The 19,711-nt window shown below is 41.3% G+C and overlaps 1 protein-coding gene across 1 annotated transcript; it reads right to left on the reverse strand.

Moving 5' to 3' along the window:
• Nucleotides 1-3,081: 3,081 nt before the first annotated feature.
• Nucleotides 3,082-17,752, reverse strand: EDNRB (endothelin receptor type B). The gene is made up of 7 exons (XM_063149505.1): nt 17,315-17,752; nt 7,725-7,837; nt 7,358-7,562; nt 6,873-7,022; nt 5,823-5,956; nt 5,150-5,258; nt 3,082-3,660 (listed from the first exon to the last, which is right to left on the reverse strand). Exons 1-7 carry the CDS (start codon nt 17,750-17,752, stop codon nt 3,529-3,531), a joined length of 1,281 nt encoding a protein of 426 aa, XP_063005575.1. The 3' UTR covers nt 3,082-3,528.
• Between the last annotated feature and the right edge of the window lie 1,959 nt (nt 17,753-19,711).

Consider the following 19,711-nt stretch of genomic DNA (forward strand, 5'->3'; position numbering starts at 1 on the left):
GTGTTGTCTCAAACACGAGAGGATTTGTGACTATATATGGGTGTGTAGAGAGCAGATTGCGACTGACATTCTGAGCAAAAACAAGCAGAGCAAAGATAGGCACGATTGTTCCAATAAACATCAGACAATTTTGCAACACATGCAAGTCTGAACTCTCTCCAATTTTCAAACAGCTATATAAAACCATCCCAGCCAAAAGCTTTGATATTTAGATTAGGATTGCTTACTTCTTTTTACATCACTGTCACTGTTTAGCAATTAAATGGGACCCCCTAGGAGAAAAAAGGTCAGACACCTTTTTGTAAAGAATCAAAATTACAAATATTTTATTGGTAATTTAGAATGTTTACACTGCTTGATCTACAGAAGTTGCTATTTTAAGTGATCACAGAAAATGAAATATAGAATTATTTTACACAGCTATACAGAACAATTTTTAAAAATCCTTTAAACATAATTTCAGTACATACAACATTCTCTTGCCAAGCCAGCTGTGTCTTGATTATGAGCTGTTTGGGACACTGAAATGTCACAGCTCACAGCAGATGCTCCACAACCATCAACTTTTGCATTTGATTCTCTGAGGTGTAGTACCAGTGTTTCAGTTCAGTTTAGGCAGAATTCTGAACAGCTGGGAATTAAAATCTAACTGCTATCTGAAGGCCAAAACACAGAGTTGTGATGCAGTCTCTTGTTTTTTCTGCCTTGAGCCATTCTGTGTGAACTCTTCAGACCACTGGGACAGATGACTCTCACTCTGTGGCACGGCTCGGGGCAAGCACATCCAACTCCTGTGTCTCTCTGCAATTGTTCTGCTACCTGTGACTCCACCTGAGGCTTAGAGAGCATTGGCCTGGATGTCTTACCCCACGAGCTGATTTCACCCTCTTTTTCTATGTTTTCTAATCAACTCCTTAAAAAAAAAAAAGTATTTAGCTTTTTCTCCTTTTTTGTTCAAAGTGGCAAGTGTCAGATAGGTTTTTCAAAGAGCTATGTTGGGCCCTAATTCTGCTCAAACTGAATTGAATGGTTAAATGTTTACTGATTTCAGTGAACGAAGGAACAAACCTGTACTGAGGATTTCAGAAAACACCTGTGTGGAGTATTAGGATATTTAATCTTAAAACTGTATAAGAATAGAAGTTTTGAAAATGTTTATTACAGGAAATGAAAGCTTCAATAAAAATACTGCTGTGAATAATACTGAAAAAATGATAAAGAGTGTACTAATATTTATATATGAACCCAAAAAAGGGGCAATATATATGGTCTTTATTTGCAAAACCTAAATATCTGACTTAGCAGGACTTAACAAAGAATTAGTCCAGGAAAAAATGAAAAGTATGTTACAAGTTGCCAATACAACAGCTATATTTTAAATAAAAATAACAATAATATACATGTACAATACTGTAATGATATAACTTGATGAAAATAACACTGACCAGTATCAAATCTAAGATTTCACTTATTATCCATCCTTAACAGATAAAACGCATTTCACAGAAATAGATGCAGGTATGGTGATGTGAAGTGATATCCATGGCTTACTGTGAGAAAGTTACCATGAAAATTAAGGTAAAAATGTAAAGAAGGAAACCTGAAATAGATTTATATGTATAAAAGTTCAGCATTATAGCAGCTGAGTGGATGTGCTGCAGCAAGATGGAAACAGCAACTCTATGGTACACACCACACATGCTTGCACACACTCTCACACAAACACACACGTGCCCATGCCCAAATGCATGTGCAGGGGGTCCTCCTCAGCTTGATTATACAAGCATTCATTTACCAGCTTTTGCTGGGGGCAACACCAGGAATGGGGCTCACCACCCCGTTTTTAGCTGTCTGCAAGGTAGCTGTAGCTACCTAAAGTCAGAAACCCATCTAAGGTAACATCAGCTGAACATTTTAATGGAAGCTGTTTTCATCCTGAGCACCTTTAAGGCACTTTAGTAAAAAAAATGAAGTTAATCAAGACTGGAAAAAAATATAAAAATCCTTGCATTTGAGATCTGGAAATTTAAAATAAAAAAATTCCTGAGTTTTGATAAATAATTTTATTATAATAAAATACCAAGCCTATTGAAAACATGTCTTTTATAAAAGCATGTTATATGACAATTTTTCTTGATAAACTCATGCCTTAGTGCATGAAATATGTTAATAAGTCTTTGGGGACATCTGCAACAAATTAACAGGAAATGCAAAGTCAAAGAATGACCTGTCATGTACATCCAAAATATGCATTGCTCCTGGCAACACACATCATGTTTACTACAGGCATCTTTATCTTTTTCTGTTCTTGCAGGGTCCTGCCCACATCTTAATACTTTACAATTAATTACATTTCACTACTATTTACAGAAGCAGAAACTAATCACACATCTTCTTAGGCCCATAAATATGGAACTACAGAAGTAGAATATATTTTAAAACAGTATGAAGATAAGTATGCTACATAGTACTCTTCTCTAAAAGTACAGTTCATTAATTTTTTTTTATGAAGATTTAAATCTAAATGGAGATAGAAGTTCAAATTCTCTCTTTTTACCTTGGTTATAATTTTTTTTCCCACACACTATTTCTAAAAAAAATTGCCCCAAGACAGTATTTGGATTGCAAAAGCAGTTTTAAATTGTCACAAAAGTATCACCAGTAAAGAACCATCAGGCTCTGGAATGCCCACTTTTTACACAGGATACCATCCCTTTGTTTTCAACAAAAAATGAAACAACAGCTGACATAATACCTGTTCTCTGTATGTTTCTACTAGTGTTAATTTTTTGCTTCTGGTGTGTTTTTCTCCTCTCTGCTATCAGTAGACACAAATACTCATACCCAAAGTGCTGGCAAATGCACTAAGACACACAGTGGCTACAGAAAGGAATTTATAGAGCCCTTGGGAGGTTCCTTCTGACAATAATAGGTAAAAACAATCATCAAAGTAAAATGCACTTTTGGCTTTACTGCATCCTTTAATATTTTCAGTAGCTACCTCTATAATATACCTCATAAAAATTCTACTTTTTAACATTTAGACTTCTATTACAAAGTATTTAGTGTTTTATTTTAAAAAAAAAAAATCACAATAGTGATGGTGGTTAATTTGCTTTATAAAAGATAATACATTGAGTTATATATAATAATGGCTTTGATCCAATTAACTTGATATTATGCTGCTTAATAATTACTGTGACTTCAGTTCCTACAAGTGTTACAGAGAATACAAACTTCATGTACAGGAAGTGGAGATCATTTGGAAGTGCTGATTCAGAAGTATTCAAGTGCTAACAATGACTTGTTCTTTCTACGCTTCTCTTCATGTTCCATAAATGATGATTTCATAAACGTCCATGGTTTTCAATGTGACACACTTTTAGGACAATTTTTTTAATGTTCTTTTTTTTGTGCAAATTCAAAACTAGACTTTTCTGGATGTTGCCATCTTGTCAAAAGTAATTGCCACTTTTACTTAAAAAGGCACCAGCATTAATGTAAGAGAATATACCTTTTATGCTTGTTTTATGAAGAGCTGTACTTGTTACTGGAGCGGAAATTATCATATCCGTGATCATTAGCTTTGAACTTTAAACAGGACTGCCTTTCCTCCAGGGACAACAGATCTTTGGATTGGCACCAGCAACACAAGCATGACTGTTAAAATAAAAGAAATAAACGTTTTACATCACTCTGTTTTTGCACACGTGGCAAAATGCACTGAAAAGCTGCTCTTTCTCAGGGGTAGAGTAGGAAATGGCAAATGTGCAAGATGCTGCTCTGGGATTAGAGCACAAAGCACAGAAATGGGTTTCAACTCTGAACTGCTCATTAACAACCTTACTGCTGGAGTACAGGAAGAGTTATACTGAGTAGTTATATACAGCAACAGACATACACACACATGCCCCATCAAATCTGGTCTGCAATTCTAAATGCATCTGAAAATAAAATTATGACTGCTTGTTTTCCTTTCTCTGATAATCTTTCTTGGGAAAAGAAAAGCAATCTTATCTATGCTTTCTAAGCAAGATGCTGCTATTTAGCTCATTGTTCTGAGATGGAAAAAAGAGAAGGTAGAAAGTTGAAAACCTACATATAATTCATACATTTACTAGATCTACTGCAGTCCTTTTTCTCATGGTCCTGTCTGGCCTTTGGGTGCTGGAAGTGCCTTCCTCACACCCACTTACTTCCATGCTCAGGATGCTGGAGATCTCTTATGTGCTTTCAGCTCCAGTGACTCTTTCAGGGAGCTAGCAGCATAGACAGGGAAGACAAGACCAACACTAAAACCTCTGCAGCCTGTGCTGTCACAATTATGTGGGAAATACATTAATACTACTAGAAGTAGAGCTGACTGGCTACGGACTGAAAGATGCTTCCATCTTGCTAGTAAGGAATTTAAACAGCCAGGCAATAACCCTAGCTGTGGCCAGTAGTTAAATGCTTGGCAAGAAAAGAAAAATCTAAAAAATTGCCATAAGCAATGTAAGGACTTCAATATAGTGTGTAAAGATAGTAAGGGTTCACAAAAAAAGCCCAACTCTTCATATTTTCCAAGCAGACACAAAGGCTGAAGGACTGATGGGCTGCCAGCCACATACAATCCAGAGCCTGTGTGGAGAATTTAATGTCCAGCTCTATTCTCTCAGACCAAGCCAGGACTACAAACAGGTCTGGCTCATAAAATGTTGGCACTGGAAAGGGACAAGGACAGATTTGCACCCTGTGCCTCACATGACTGATTGAGGTGCTCAGTCAGGATGAGGGTCAGCACCCTCCCTGGCAGGATGCAGAGGATATGGCTACGTGAACCTCTGCAGCACACACTGAGTCTGCTTTGTCAGGGCTCTGGAAGTACTGGGTGCCAGCTTCAGTCAGGAAGTGATGTAGCACTGATTAGCATGGTCCCCAGAGGGTTCATTGTACACTCTGCTCTTTTGCTTTCTCTTTTTGTTACCTTCAAACTTCAGTTCCTTCCTACAGAGCTTCAGCAGGAGAGGGAGTGAACATTTACCATAACCCAAGTAAAATTTAAAGTAAAATTTTATGACTGTTTAAAACACTTTGTGCATGTTAAGGAATGAATTCTACTACTGTCATCATTTTTCAACCAGAGGAGCAACTCCCAGCAGCCACTTACCTTAAAGCAGTTTTGGAATCTTTTGCTCACCAAATATAGAGCTATTGGATTGATGCAGGAGTTCAGTGAAGCCATGTTAATACCAATATAGTCCATCACAAGAAAAAAGCTGTGTGGAAATTAAAGTGAGACATTTCTCATTTGCTTTAAAAAGGCTTAGTAGAGGTTTACAACTATAGACATTAGACTTGGTTTCACTAATCAAGGCTAGCTATTAAATGGAATAGTAATGGGGCTTAAATCAACAGGATTAACTCAAGCAGGTAACAGTTATACTCAACAATAAAGTCTGAATGGTCTGAAGACCATTCTCGTGAAAGTAGTTTTGGGAGATCCAACCATCTTAACTTTTGGAAGATGTTCACAAAGTCTTATTGCACAAATTGAATCCTAGTCGCTCTGTTGAAAGGGAAAACAGGGACAGAAATCCCCTTTCTATTCTCATAGCACCACATGACAGAAGAACAGTCCCAAAAAGGGTCAAGAGGAAGGTGGGGAAAAGTAAGGGAATTCCTCACAATTTTCTTTCTCTGCTGCTGGAGTGAAAGCAGAGGGTCCGGGATGAAGAAGCAGGGACAACTGACTACACAGAGTAAGCTAGTTCAATAGGAAATCCAAACATGCTTATTGAGAATTCCCACAACATACAGACTTTTTATTTCTGCATTCTCACCTTAGAAGTTCACATCTGTTGGGGTCCTTCTGATCATAAATAGTGAGTTTCAAGATTCTGCTTAAGTGAAGTGGGAGCCAGCACAAGGCAAAAACAAGTACCAGACAGAACACAGTTTTGGCCACCTCACGTCTCTGAGAAAGAAAATTGGACAGAACAGCGTTACAGTTCCTCTCTGCCCCTCTGGATTGTTGTTGTCTTCAAATATCCAAAAATTTAATAAACAAGATAAAAAAGCCTATCACAATAGGAGTTAGGAAAACATCAAATAGCTTATTTTCTTGGAATATGTGCTTGATCTTTTCTATTGTTCTAGATGTCTTGCACTGATTTGATATATCTCTTATTTCAAGAAGTATGAGTAATAATATGAAAAATAGAGGTTATGAAAACACTAGTTTAAGCAATAATTTAAATTAAAATTAAGAACATATTTGTCTTCTAGATCACTTTCAAATACCAGCTTGTTTTCTATTGCATTTCCTTATGCTTTGATCTCACATCTTATTTTAAATGCCCCAAGAGATTCCAATTACAGCTCTAACCAGGTAAGAGGAAAGGAGTACAAATAAACATTATAGAACAATCATAGCTTAATTCTAGTGATGTCTCATGTTTGTGTCTGGGGCACTAGTACCTCAGAATGTCTGCTGGAACATGTTCTGCTAACATATACTGCTAACCTCGCTAGGGTTCAGCAAGAACTTTCTTCAAAATAATTAACAGTTTTATAGGACCACCTTCTAGACTAGAGCATGACTTCAGTTTGCATCACAAAATAGCCACCTCTCATTACAGCAAAGAATAAAACCTATAAAAACTGAAACATTAGAACGAAACAAGAACGAAACAATTGTTTGATTTTCAGTTAAAATCTTAGGTTCCTGAGGGCTCTGATTTATACAAATGTGTATGAGTTCAGCAGCACCACTGCCAGGAAAGTTCACTTTGCTTCCAATCCTAAAGTGATACAAGAACAGAATGATCTGGCAGGAAAATCAATAAAGTTATTAGTTAGCAGTTACAGAGTGGCCAGGGAGAAATTTTTACCTGTTTTAAGTGGTCATTTAAAGCAATCTGCATCCCGCTTTTCTTTCGTAACATCTCACAAGTCATGAGAGTATAGAAAAATGCTGTGATAGCCAGTGGCAAACAGAAGTAAAAGCTGAACAGCCACCAATCTTTAGCTTGTTTGTAAAACTGTAGAGAAAAAACAAAGCATAAACATGGTTTGAAATTAAGTGCCGAGAATTTTGTAAGGGGGCTGTAACTAATTGGTCAGCCTGTCCTGAAAAGCATTTCTGTAAGGTGTACATTACAGGTGAGAAAACAGGACAAGACAGCAGTACGTTCAAAGCCCACAAAAAGTCAAATATTTCTGAATGCTCTTCTTTGAACCAGTATGCTTCAGAAATGTCAGTATTTCATTTGAACATTATACTCATGTCACATACACCTGTGCACATTACAATTCACACAACACTGCCAAGATCCAACGAAGTCTCCCAGAGATTTTATCCACGTTAGTGACTTACCATCATAAAGGATGTTTTCTGCGTGGGGTGAAGCAAGCAGATTCTAAGGTACCTTCCTCTGTACTCCATGGTAATCATGTCAAATGCAATAGCTTCTGGAACAGCCAGGATCACTGATATGACCCAGATGAGGACAATTTCCACAGCAGTCCACTTTGGCACTCCAATTCCTTTAATGCGACTCCAAGAAGCGACTGCTCGGTACCTGAAGCGACAGCACACACAATTTCAAAACACAAGAAAACTCACCCAGTTTAACAGGCTTAAATTAATTTTATTTGCATTGTATCAGCTGAGGAAAAGGTGAATTTGAGCCAATGCTTGCATAGGAAACAAATCAGAGACTTCAATGCCAAATGGGTCTCACCTGTCTATACTGAGGGCACACAAACTCAGCACTGTGATTCCCACTGATGCCTTTTGAATGAAGGGCACTAATTTGCACATTTCAACACCGAAGGGCCAGTCCTCTGCAAGTAGCTGTGAAAAGAAAACAATGATTATTTTTTAAAAAGTCATTCCCAGTGCTGAAACATGGAGTTCTGTCTTGACTGTTTTCCTTTTCCACCAGGTCTTGTCTTATGAAAACAGGCTGAATGGGGTCTGTTTAGACTGGAGAAGAGAAGGTAATGGGGACACCTTTTCAGTACCTTAAGGGGGCCTGAAAGAAGGCTGGAGTGGGACTTTTTACAAGGGCATTTAGTCATAGAACAAAGAGGGGCTGGCTTTAAACTGAGATATTGTGAAAATCCAACCTCTTGAAGAGTTCCAGGCCAGGTTGGACAGGGCATTGATCAACCTGGTCCACTGAAAGGTCTCCCTGCCCATGCCATGCCATGGAGGTTGGAACTAGACAACCTCTAACGTTCAAGTTAAACCATTTTAGGATTCTGTGCAAAACTTAGTCAGGAAGAACCTTTTCACGAGGGAGCCCCTGAGATGTGTGTCCTAAAAACTAGACAGTAGCAGTGTAGTCACACCCTGGTGGGACAAGGGTGTCACTTAAGTCTTAGTCCTGCCTCTTTAAGCCCTGCAAACTCAACTCCTTTTGCTTCATTTTCATCACCCCAGTTTATGGGAAAAAATTACAGAGCAGGTGAGGATCTTTCTCATGTTTGAATTGTCTTTATCTGCCTTGAGCATTCACTACTTTTCTTACACCTTCCAAATAACATATTTCTTGATCAGAAAAATACAGAAAATTACTTGAGGCTGATCAGAACAGGGACAAGGCCATAGGTGCATATCTGGGGTGGGGTTTATTTGAAGCTTAGTGTCTAGGCTCCATCAGCTGAGAAGTCAGGCAACACTGGAGAGAAATGTACCTCCCCCAGTTTTTAGCTGACCATCTGATGACTAATGAAAGGACACTCAAGGAGCACAGACAGATAGTTTGATCTAAATGTTTTGCAGCAGATAAAAACGTCAGATGAATCCCTCACTAATGGTCTTTATTGACCAGTTCACCAACATTCTGTATAATAATATCAAAAGGACTACTTGCACATTCAGCATACTTTTAAGTACTAAAAAATAGAGAAAACAGCACAATGCACTTTAGGATGGTTCACTTACACTTTGAATCGTAGACTTTAATGGAAATATTGTCACATTCCCAGCTGCACATTTTATCTGATTTAGGGGAAAAGATTTACTGGACACAGAAAGCACCTTACTCACAGCTGATTCTATGAACAGACAAACATCTGTAGCCTCAGTTTAGCAACATTTAGCCTTTGAACTCTGCTGTGAGCTTCTTTGATGGTCAAATATACTAGAGCAGCAGCCAAATCTTCCAGTTTTCATTAAAACAACATTCTCCACAACAAGGGTTGTGCCAAGAAATAGACGCAATTGTTATATAGAAGAGTAAACTTTTGGAGTTTCTGTAATTAGTTAGATTATCTAAGCCCATCTTTGTTTTTCATAACTTTCTTCAAATGAGGTCTTTGGAATCTGTTGCAGATACAGGGCTACAAAATGGAAAAGGAGAAGGAAGAATGAGGACTACCCAAAAGACGCTGGCAAATCTTTCCCTTGGCTTTAAACAAGGGTCTCTTCAAACAACTCATTTAAGAGGGTTGTAAGAACAGAAGAATAGCTCATCATACTGCGTGGATGTTTCTGGGAACCACAAAGGCTACAAAGTCTCTAAGGAGGGTTCTGGACAGGCTGGATTGATGGGCCAAGTCCAAGTCTATGAGGTTCAACAAGAATTGGGTCACAACAGCCCCATGCAGTGCTACAGGCTGGAAGAGTGATGAGGAAGTGGCTGAAAAGATCTGTCAGAAAAGGATCTGGGAGCGCTAGTAACACCTGGCTGAACATGAGCCATCAGTGTGCTCAGGTGGCCAAGAAGGCCAATGGCATCCTGGCCTGTATCAGAAGGATCAGGACAGTGGTTATCCTGGTACTTGGCACTGGTGAGGTCACACCTCATGTGCTGTGTCCAGTTCTGGGCCCTGCCATACAAGAAAGACATTGAGGTTGAGGTGCTGGAGCCTGTTCAGAGAAGGGCAACAAAGCTGGTGAAGGGTCTCGAGAATAAGTTGCATGAGGAGCAGCTGAGGAAGCTGAGATTTAGTCTGGAGAAGAAGAGACCTTGTTGTTGTCTACCACTGCCTGAGACTGTAATAAAGTGGGGGTTGGCCTCTTCTGCAAGTAAGAAACCACAGGACAAGAGGAAATGGCCTCAAGTTGCACCACGGAAGGTTTGGATTGGGTACCTGGAAAAATTTCACTGAAAATTTCACTGGCTGTCATTCATTGGAATAGGCTGCTCAGGGAAGAGTTCAAAAAAAGATGTACATGTGGCTCTTGGGGACATGACCAATGGTTTAGGGATGAACATAGTGGTGGCAAGCCTGATGGTTAGACTTTGGTTAGACTTGATGATCTTAAGAAATCTTTGCCAACCTTAACTATTCCATGATTCTATAATTGAAGGCAGCCACAGAGTTGCCTGCTCACATTGGTTTGGTTCAGCAAAGTCCTCATGCAAACAGACATGTCCATCTAAGGATAAACACTAACAAGGTCCATGAGAGTTTTTTTGAAGAGTCCTGATGTAATTTCAATATAATTTTATTTGAACACAAATGAATTTAGGAACATTTTATGGCTGTGGGCTTTTGGGAACCTCTATGAAGTGCCCACCACTATTTTACCATACCAGAATACCTCCAAATACCTGCTTTAGCTCTGTGCTGCAATGGAATCTTTAAAGAACAGCAGTAGACAAACTGCAACATGGCCCAGCTTTCTATTTCTTCAATGATCTACTTAAGTAAGACAATAAATACAACAATGCCTCAATGCCTCTACAGAAATGAAGCAGAGAAATTAATTCTAAGGATTAATGTTTCTCAAGAATTTTATGGAAAGTAATAAAGCAGAGGAAGTAGGGATGAGGTTGTAATAACCACACAGTATCTTTTGCTTATGTGATGTGGGAAAATAGCATAGACTGTAATTAAAGTATTTTCAGAGGAGCCTCTCCCTGAAACAACTTCTGAATTTCTGTAAGGGGGTGACAGTAACAATCTCCTATTAAAACTGTAATGTGAATAATTACATGTATTCTAAATTTACACCCTACAGAATTGAATGACACCCGAACTGATTTATATCAGGCAGTGAAATTCCAGCCTTTCACATCTATTTGCCACAGAAATGTAGGATTGGGTAGCAAGTACATTGTATATTTTTTATGGCACCTACTGTACATTGTACATGAGTTTATACTAGACTAGAGAGAACTCATTAAAAAAGCACTTTGAAGTAAAATATTCTTTTATTTGTTAGTAAAGTGCAGAAATTTGGTCAAATCTCTATTGGCAGGACTTGTTAAAAACTTTTATTTACGTCTAGCTGGTGTGTAGACACTCCCTGCCTCTCTTTCCTAAAATCACAGCAGTTCAGCCACATGTTGTAGATTTTGCTGAACTAATATTTATCACTCAGGTGCAGACAGTCACACCTGTGCTCCAAACTGACTGGATTTGGGCCAGCTCCAGTTTGGGATTATAGAGGCGTGGCACATGACTGAGTGCAGTCAACTGAGAGAAAGGGTGCATTAGCTTTGGTGGTTTGTCATAACATAAAAACATTACTTTCATTCAGCCAGCTTATATCAGGGCAGAATGGACATGCAGCTGTCTGCACTGGATTGCAAAAACATGCGCTTTATGTCTTGCAGCTGATGTATTGTGAAATTTGAGCATTTTAATGCATGAGTCACAAGTTTCTCTATCATGGTATTGCAAGTGGTTAATGATACAAGCTTTACATCAAAAGCTTGAAAACATTAAGAAAGTAAAAGAAAAAAAAAGTTTTGATTGCTGAAATATGTTTCCTTGATGCTCCTGTCTGTTCTCTGTATTGCTATGGCCCCTTCAAATGTGGCCTTGAAGTACAGTGAAGATCCAATGTAAAGTATTTGGGAACATCTCCTTTATGGACAATGATAACTCTTAGTAAATACAGATGTAGCTTATTGTAATTTTGTATGAGCAAGATTATTCTCTTATGCGTCACAATAGGGTAGCTGTAAAAAGATTGTCATTTTACAAATGACAAATGACTTGGAGCCACGAGAGGAGATACTGCCAAGTGGCAGCAAAGAGAAAAATAATGTTGTGCTTTCATAAGTAAGATGCCAAGAGGACTCTACCACTGGCTGGATTCCGAGTGACCTTTTCAATGATTTAAAATCACTTATTTTACACAGGCAAAGTTTTAATTGCTGAGCAGCAGAGATGTGTTTAAGATGAAATAGATCAAAAGGAAAAGTAAAACATTGTGATGAATGAAGTGAAATCATACTTAAAAGAACAAATACATCTGATGCATGCCTAGCCAAGGCTTTCTCAGACCAGACAGATCTGAGCCTAAACTGATGTGCAAGCTGCAGAGCTATGGAAGAAGCCCCAAGAGATGCCGTGACTCACAGACACACCTGCAAATCACAATTCCCACTCTGCTTTCCCTTAGTTGAGCAAGAGCTGAGAGATGTTCTCACTCTGCTGCTGGAACGAGCCGGGCAGAGAGCACGATGTGCTGCCCTGGGGCTCAGCTGCTGTGGTCCCCAGCCAGGAGGCTGATGCCTGGCTCCAACCCACGGGCTGCAGTGGGGCAGGAAGGAGCAGCAAAACGTGCGAATATTCCCGCCAGTGTCCCAGCAGAGCAGGAACTGGCGCTTCCGCCAAGCCGTATGTTCACAGCAAACCTCGCTCACAGGACACCGGACTTGATTTTCATCATTCTAAACAGCAGGCACAAGAGAAACCAGACATGCAGCTCTACATCTAATTCACACACAATAGTTTTTCAATGTATCTCTGAAATGACAGGTAGATTTTCACCTGATTTTTTTTTTTTTTTTTGACATGGGCAGGTCACACAGATATTTTACAGGAACAACCATTTTTCAAACAGAAAATTTTCCCAGGAAATTAAGGTTATGATTAGATAAGTAAGACAACATTACAAACTTATTAATATTTAGTGATAATTATGTCAGGGTGAGGATTGCCCCTACAGACAAGAAAATATATTTACTGCTTTCAAGCACAGCTTGCAATGCTTTACTGACCCATCCAATAAACTGTTTAAAATCTTAATATGAGCCATGCAATAATTTTATTTTCTTGTATCTTTATTATAACTCCTCCTAAAACTTAATAAAAAAACCACTTAAGATAAAGCAATTTTATAGAGTCACCTTGAAAATGACAGAAACCTTGTAATGTGCTGTTGAAGTAAAAAATTTCTGCAATTTCACAACTCCAGTGGAAAGACTGCATCAAAAGTAATCACTTAGAAAGCCATGCTGCTGTCAGATTGAGATGGATAATACAGGGTAGAAGATGAAGCCAAAACAGGTCAAACCTTGCTTTGAAATTTGTCACATGCATCTTTTATACAAGTGAATGTATACACAACAAATGTATAGCTAATGAAAAAAACTACTTTCAATTTACAAATCTATACTAGCATCATCTAACTTACTTCAGTTTGGAGATCCACCATGAAAACTATGTATGTGTACTTTTAACAGCATTCAGACATTTCCACTACTCCGTACACTTGACTTCAGAATGGACTGCTCCCATCTAAACACAGAACAAAGCTACCTCTCCCTACCACTACCTGCAGAGTCCAGACAGGTTCCTCCACTGGACAATTCAGATCTTTCTCAAGTGCCTTTAACTTGCACTTGTTCACCATAAAGGGTTCTTAACCAAAATAGACTTCTAGCTTAATACGGTTAGAAATCAATAAACTTTGTGTAAGAAATTCTGAGATGAGCTTTGCAAGACTTCAAGTAAGTGGTTCAGACCTTAAAAGAAAGGAAATAATGCATTTCTTCCAATAAAATGGTCACTATCTTTGACATCAGAAGAACCAGCAACCAAGAGTTCTAATATGGAAGAGTGAGAATACTTTCTAAAGAAAAGTACCTTGATTAGAAAGTCAGAAAAAGGTTGGCTTTATCATAATGCATGGCCTACAGGTGCTTGCATTACAAGAGTTAAAAAGTTCACCACAAATAAATTTCCACAGAAATCTTCTTCAGAGCCTTTTTCAGAGAATAGCTGGATTAAAAAAGGAGCCAATTTGTGCCTGAATGGTATTAGAGTCCCTAATCTGGTCTTTCTTGTATTTCCAGTGCTCGATAATGCCATATTATGTTAACCATAATTTTTATGTAATCCTTAAATAAAGTTAATGAAAATAAATCAGTGCCTAAAAAGCTGACTCTGGCCCTTGATTAGTGGCTTGGACGAAGACTAGATTTTTTCCTTCCCTTGAAATGTTTTTCTCCACTTTTCCATTGAGCTCTAAGAAAAAGGAACCTATGCCAGTATTGCCAGGTAGACATTCTTCTTCAGACATTTGTTGGTAGTCAAGAGTTCAGAACACCCTACAACAATGTGCACAGCCTAAATTGCCCCCCTTGTTAAAATGCTGCTGGGATATAACAATAAATTTGATTTAATATACAGGAGTAAATATTACAAAATAAGAGAGAGAGAGAGAGAGAGAGATGTTGTTTGTGTATCACAAGAGAAAGCATGTTAGTAGGTGATTTTAAGCCTATGAGAGACAAAGCAAGTGAAAGTTTGGAATTTCCAGTCCTGATGTTTTGGTGTCTTAGATATGGGACTTAACAACTTTACCTACTTAGGAAAGTCAGCATAAACTGTCCAGAACTGCAGACCTGCATTGTCAGGTGCACAAGCTGCCACTGTCTTGTCTTTCAAAGTTCAAGCGCAGACAAGAACATAAAAATCTCACTGACCACCTAGTCTATCCCTCTGCTCCTTAATTGCTGTTTGTGGCCTCAAACTAACAAGGACTTACTCTGTTTAGTGGAGCTGCATAGAATCACCTGCACATCCAATTAGTAGCAGTTTTGCAAAGTTTCTACATTGCCAAAACATTACATACTGCAGAATGACTGTCTCAGACTTTGCTTCCCATTCTGCAGCTCAAGATCCAGGCAAAGCCAGACCATTTACCAGGACCCAGAATGCCAAAAAGATCTGCCAGGTTCTACATGTTGGAACTGAACACCCTTCAAGCCTTCATTTCATAGCCAGTTTCCTGACTGTGTGACAGATTCTGATATTATCCATTTCCCACTGAACATATTGCATTATATTCAAATTTAGGAATGCAATGGACTAATTAGCATCCTATGCATTGGAGTGTATTTGCCTCCCTATCCAGGTAACACCTGTTTTTCTTTCGATACCCTCAGTTTAGGAGATGTCAATTTTCATTTGTGCACTTTTTCAGCTGCTTATGTGTTCACTTAAGTAGTCACAGGGGACATCTTTTACAGTTTTCCATTTTAATACCTAATATAAACTTCTTCTAGTGCAGCTTTTGGATTGTCTCCTATGTGTCTGTCTGGAGAGCATTCACAGACACTTTCACACTTTCTAGGGCAAGTGTAGAGGAAAGAACTGCTCCATTTTATTAACATGAGAAATTCTCTCACACTGTTTCATGCAGCTGCCTTACTGACAATGTGGCAGCAAATTCTGAATCTGGATCAGTTTAATGCAGTCTTAAATTGTTTCAAACTGCAAGTTACAATTGCTAAGTACATTTGATTTACTGAGGGAGCCTTTGCTTCTCTGCTTTACTGCTGAGTGATCAAAGCCAGTTTTTTATTGCATTACTGTATGTATTCTCCCTCTTGCTCTGGAATGAAATGGGATGTAGAGTTGATAAAAAGTTATCAATTCAAACTGCCCTCAAATGTTTGATTAAATAAACATAGTATCTAAGATGTGTTTTTTCCTTGTTTTTTAACTTGCATTTATTCAGAAATTCTGTTTTAAAATAGCAAATATTTCACTCATTATTATAAGGGATAATATAAAGAGATTATGGGCTCTCCAGTAAGATGAGTAGTAGTGAGGGAGATTTAGCACCTGTGAGCTATTGCACAGCTCCTAGCATTATCAATAGCAAAATAAAAATCCCAGATTGCAGCTGGAATAATATTTATTCGTTAGCAGTCTGACCCTTTACTCCTCCTGCTCCAACCTACTCGCGAGTAAACACTTGGTGACATTCAATCAAGATAAGAACTGAAGTATATTACTGCATATTAACATTAATTTTGAAATTATCACTGACATTGCAAAGTCTCATACTGAACAGCTGTTATTGATTTAATCTTTTTGATTTTTCTGAGATGAAAAGAATCTTTTCGTTCAGCATATTTTTTTTTGCAAAAACACATTTTTAAAGCAGTTATTATGTTTTCTAAATTCCACCTTCATTCAAAAGAGCACATGCCTCTCACAAGAATTAAGAGAGTGTAAATAGTATAAAAACTACTGAAACTTGAAATCTGAGAACTAATATGTAATCCAAATTAACTGGATCATGAATTTAACACAATGATGACATTCCCTACTTTGTAATACTTAAATACTTTAAAATGATAAAGAGAGGAGATTCCTCTCAGCAGCTTCTGGGATAACTATAAGGAAAATATATCAAAATCAAAATCCCTTCAATGTGGCTTTCTGGAAGTACAAGTAAAAACCCCCAGTGTACAATCATGCATACAAAATGAAGAGAAGGCGATAAGTGAATGCTATTCTGTTCACTTTATGAAGCCACTGATGGGTGCTCAGGGATCCAGACTGTAAACTTTAAGAGCAGAAGGAGCTCTATTATTATCAGTATACCTTCAAAGAGTGCTAGATTTCAACTAGAGGCTGGATTCAACTGCCCAACTAATCCCGTAGGATTGCACAAACTGGGTAGAGAAGACGGGGGTTGTCATCCCTCCATGGCAAGTCTTATCGAGTCAAAGCACAGACTACTGAAGGTGCAAGAGGAGCAGGTGCGGCTCATTCGCGCTCAGCTGCCCATGCTGCAACACTGGCAAGGGGTGAAAGGGTTCTCAGCTCAGGAAAGCATCCTGCCTCCCAACCAAGAGATGTACAAAACCGCTTGGCTGAACGATCTTGGCTCTTCCTAGAAAAGCCCCCACGCCAAAAGGGACTGCACAGACCCACGTAAAGTCAAGGGACCAAGTGGTACCCACAGGAGAGGGTCGTCTGTGTCTCCCCTCCATTCCTCGACCAGCCCACTGAACATTTATCCATTGCATTCCTTTATCCCTACGACCGCACCTGTTTCCAGGTGATTTTCAGAGCTTGGTCACCTCCATTCTGCCCCATTCCCAGCCTGGACGCTGAGAGGGATGGGACTGAGGCACAGAGAGGGTGCCGCCTGCGGAGGCACCACATCTGACCAGAATCCCACCCTCCGGCCGGGTTTTGTCGCGAGGTGAAGCCCACGGGTGTGTCCCAGCCAGGACGGGACGCGTCTCCCCGCGGCGGGGCCGGGGGCCGGCAAGGAGCACCGAGCGGCGACCGCCGCGCCCCGCGCCCGCTCCCGAATCCATCCCCGGCCCCTCCTCACCTTGTAGACATTGATGGGGATGTCGATGATGATGTGGAGCAGGTCGCCCAAGGCCAAGCTGGCGATGAGAATGTTGGGGCCGTTTCTCATGCACTTGTTCTTGTAGATGATCCGCAGCAGCGTGGAGTTGCCGATGATGCCCAGGACGAACACCAGGCAGGACACGACCGTGTTGATGTACTTGAAAGTCTCCTTGATCTCCGTCTGCCCCGTGCACATGGGGGGCGAGGCGGAGCGCGGCCGCCCCGCAGCCGCCCCGGGGCCCTTGGGGAGCGCGGCCGGGCGGGACGCGTTGTGCTCGGCGGCGGCGGCCGTCGGGGGCGCGGCGGCGGCGCTCTGCCTGCCCGGGCCGGGCCGGAGCAGGGAGCCGTCCTCCTCCTCGGCGGCGGCGGCGGCGCGGCAGCTGAGGAGCAGCAGGAGCAGGAGGAGGGCGGGCATGGCTGCGCGGCACGGCGGATCGCCCCCGCCGCCGTCAGCGCCGACCTGCGCGGAGAGAGGGGACAGGGCGTCAGCTGCGGGACAGCGCGCCCGCCGCTCGCAGCGCCGGGGCCGGGGCGCTGCCTGTCCCGGGCGGTGCGGGCGGCTCCGGGGCGAAAAGCTGCGCGGCGGCGGCCAGCAGCCCCTCCGGCCGGACCTGCTCGGTGTCTCCCCCTCACCTCAGCGAGCGGAGCCGAGCGGATCCTCCCCGCCGCCGGCCAGGCAAGGCAAGGCAAGGCAAGGCAGACGCGCTCCGCTGGCTGTGGCTGTGGCCGCGCTCCGCGCCCCGGCTGCGCGTCCCGCCCGGAATCGCTGCCGCTGGCCGGCGATGGGCGCTCCGCTCGGGAAGGCGGCGGGGACGGGCGCTGGGGCACAGCCCGGTGTCCGTCAGCCGCGCACCAGACGCCGTGGCCAAAGTCGCGCCGGCGTTGCGGGGCCCCCCCTTTTCTAAAACATTGAAGCCCATCTGGCCCATCAGTCACAGCCAGACCCCACCCGCGTCCTCCGCCCCCAGCGCAGCCCGGCCCAGCCCCCCGCCCGCCCCGCGCAGCCTCTCCCATCCCCGCTGCCAGGACTGCCCCCGGCCCAAGGGCTCCCAGACTCGGCACCGAGCCGGCAAAGTGCCCTGCGACTCGCCCTTGTCTTGTCCCAGGCTGACTTGGCGGGCTTTGAAACAATTTTTCAGGAGGGTTGTTACAAGAGGTATGGGCATTGCTGGGGGACAGTTGGGAAGAAGAAGGCGCTGCCCCGCTGTCCTGTCCGAGGATCACTCCCGGTAGCTGGGTACGAGATTCTCCCCGCTGCAAAATCCCCCTTGCACAGCCCGAGGGGCGCACAGGCTGAGGAAGCCGCCTGTACAACATCTACGAGTTTAGTGCCACGTTTTAAAGCGCTTCACAAAACCTTTCTTACATCAGAAATAGTATTTTGGCTGCCTGAAATTGCAGTTCGGTTGTCTGGTTGGTTGCCGCTTTGGGCAGCCTTAGCAAGGCGTCTGATCTCAGCGAACTCGTTCCAGTCGTTGCACCCTTCACTGAAGCGTAAGGAAAGGAGGAATGAGATTTGTGCAGGATTTTGTGGAGACTAAGAACAGCCTCTGCAGGCTGGAGACAATTGCATGTCTAACTAAAGAGAGTTGAATTTGAAACTGTTTGTCAGCATCTCTGTGTACATCTCCCTGATGCTCTTTTTTCTTAAATCATTCTGGATGCTAAATCTTGAATATAAACATGCTTTGTTACCGAAACAACCTGCTCACCTACATTATTGACAAACCCATATGGGAAAACACTAAAACCCACGATTTTTTTCCCTAAATTGGTGATCTGATTTATTTAATCTTTCCAGCATCTCCTGCTAACATACCCTTGCACTACTGGAGGAGACAGCCTTTTCTTGTCCTCGTTTAACTTCCTTTTCATATCTCCATCTTTGTTTAAAAGACTTCTCCATTAATCACCTTTCCCATTCAATCATTCTTGATCAGTTTCCTCATTTATGTCACAGTGACTTTCTTTCCCATTTTAAATTACAGTATTTGTGGAATAAAGCCATCAAAGACACTTCTAAACTGTACAAGGGTACCTGGAGACTGATTGCACTCCAACTGGAAGTTCTTTCCAAGTTCACGCTTTTCCAGACTGTATTGTGAAACATGATTCATTTTTAAACACCATGGCTGATTCGTCTCCCAAAGATAAAAGCATGAACACTGAATTCAAGATTATATTCTGAGCCCTGGGGATTTAAACAGTCTTTTCAGTTTTCAAGTTTGCATTTCCTCAATTTCCAATTCAGCAATCCAAAAGTGAACAATGTTTTGCTAAATGCAATATTCATTCAGAAACTCTTGCTAATTAACACAGCATTAACTTTAATCTCAAAATGCTTTTTCGCTCGCAAGGTTCCAGATAAGTCTCA

The sequence above is a fragment of the Melospiza melodia genome, chromosome 2 (genome assembly GCF_035770615.1).
Source record: "Melospiza melodia melodia isolate bMelMel2 chromosome 2, bMelMel2.pri, whole genome shotgun sequence".
Lineage (NCBI taxonomy): Eukaryota > Metazoa > Chordata > Aves > Passeriformes > Passerellidae > Melospiza > Melospiza melodia.

Excerpts from the sequence above, each read along its gene's own strand:
- EDNRB (XM_063149505.1), bottom strand. The coding sequence starts at position 17,752 with ATGCCCGCCCTCCTCCTGCTCCTGCTGCTCCTCAGCTGCCGCGCCGCC. Across the intron at positions 7,838-17,314 it reads TCCCCATCAATGTCTACAAG|CTACTTGCAGAGGACTGGCC; the intron begins GTGAGGAGGGGC and ends TTCTTTTCACAG. Across the intron at positions 7,563-7,724 it reads TGTGCCCTCAGTATAGACAG|GTACCGAGCAGTCGCTTCTT; the intron begins GTGAGACCCATT and ends CTGTCGCTTCAG.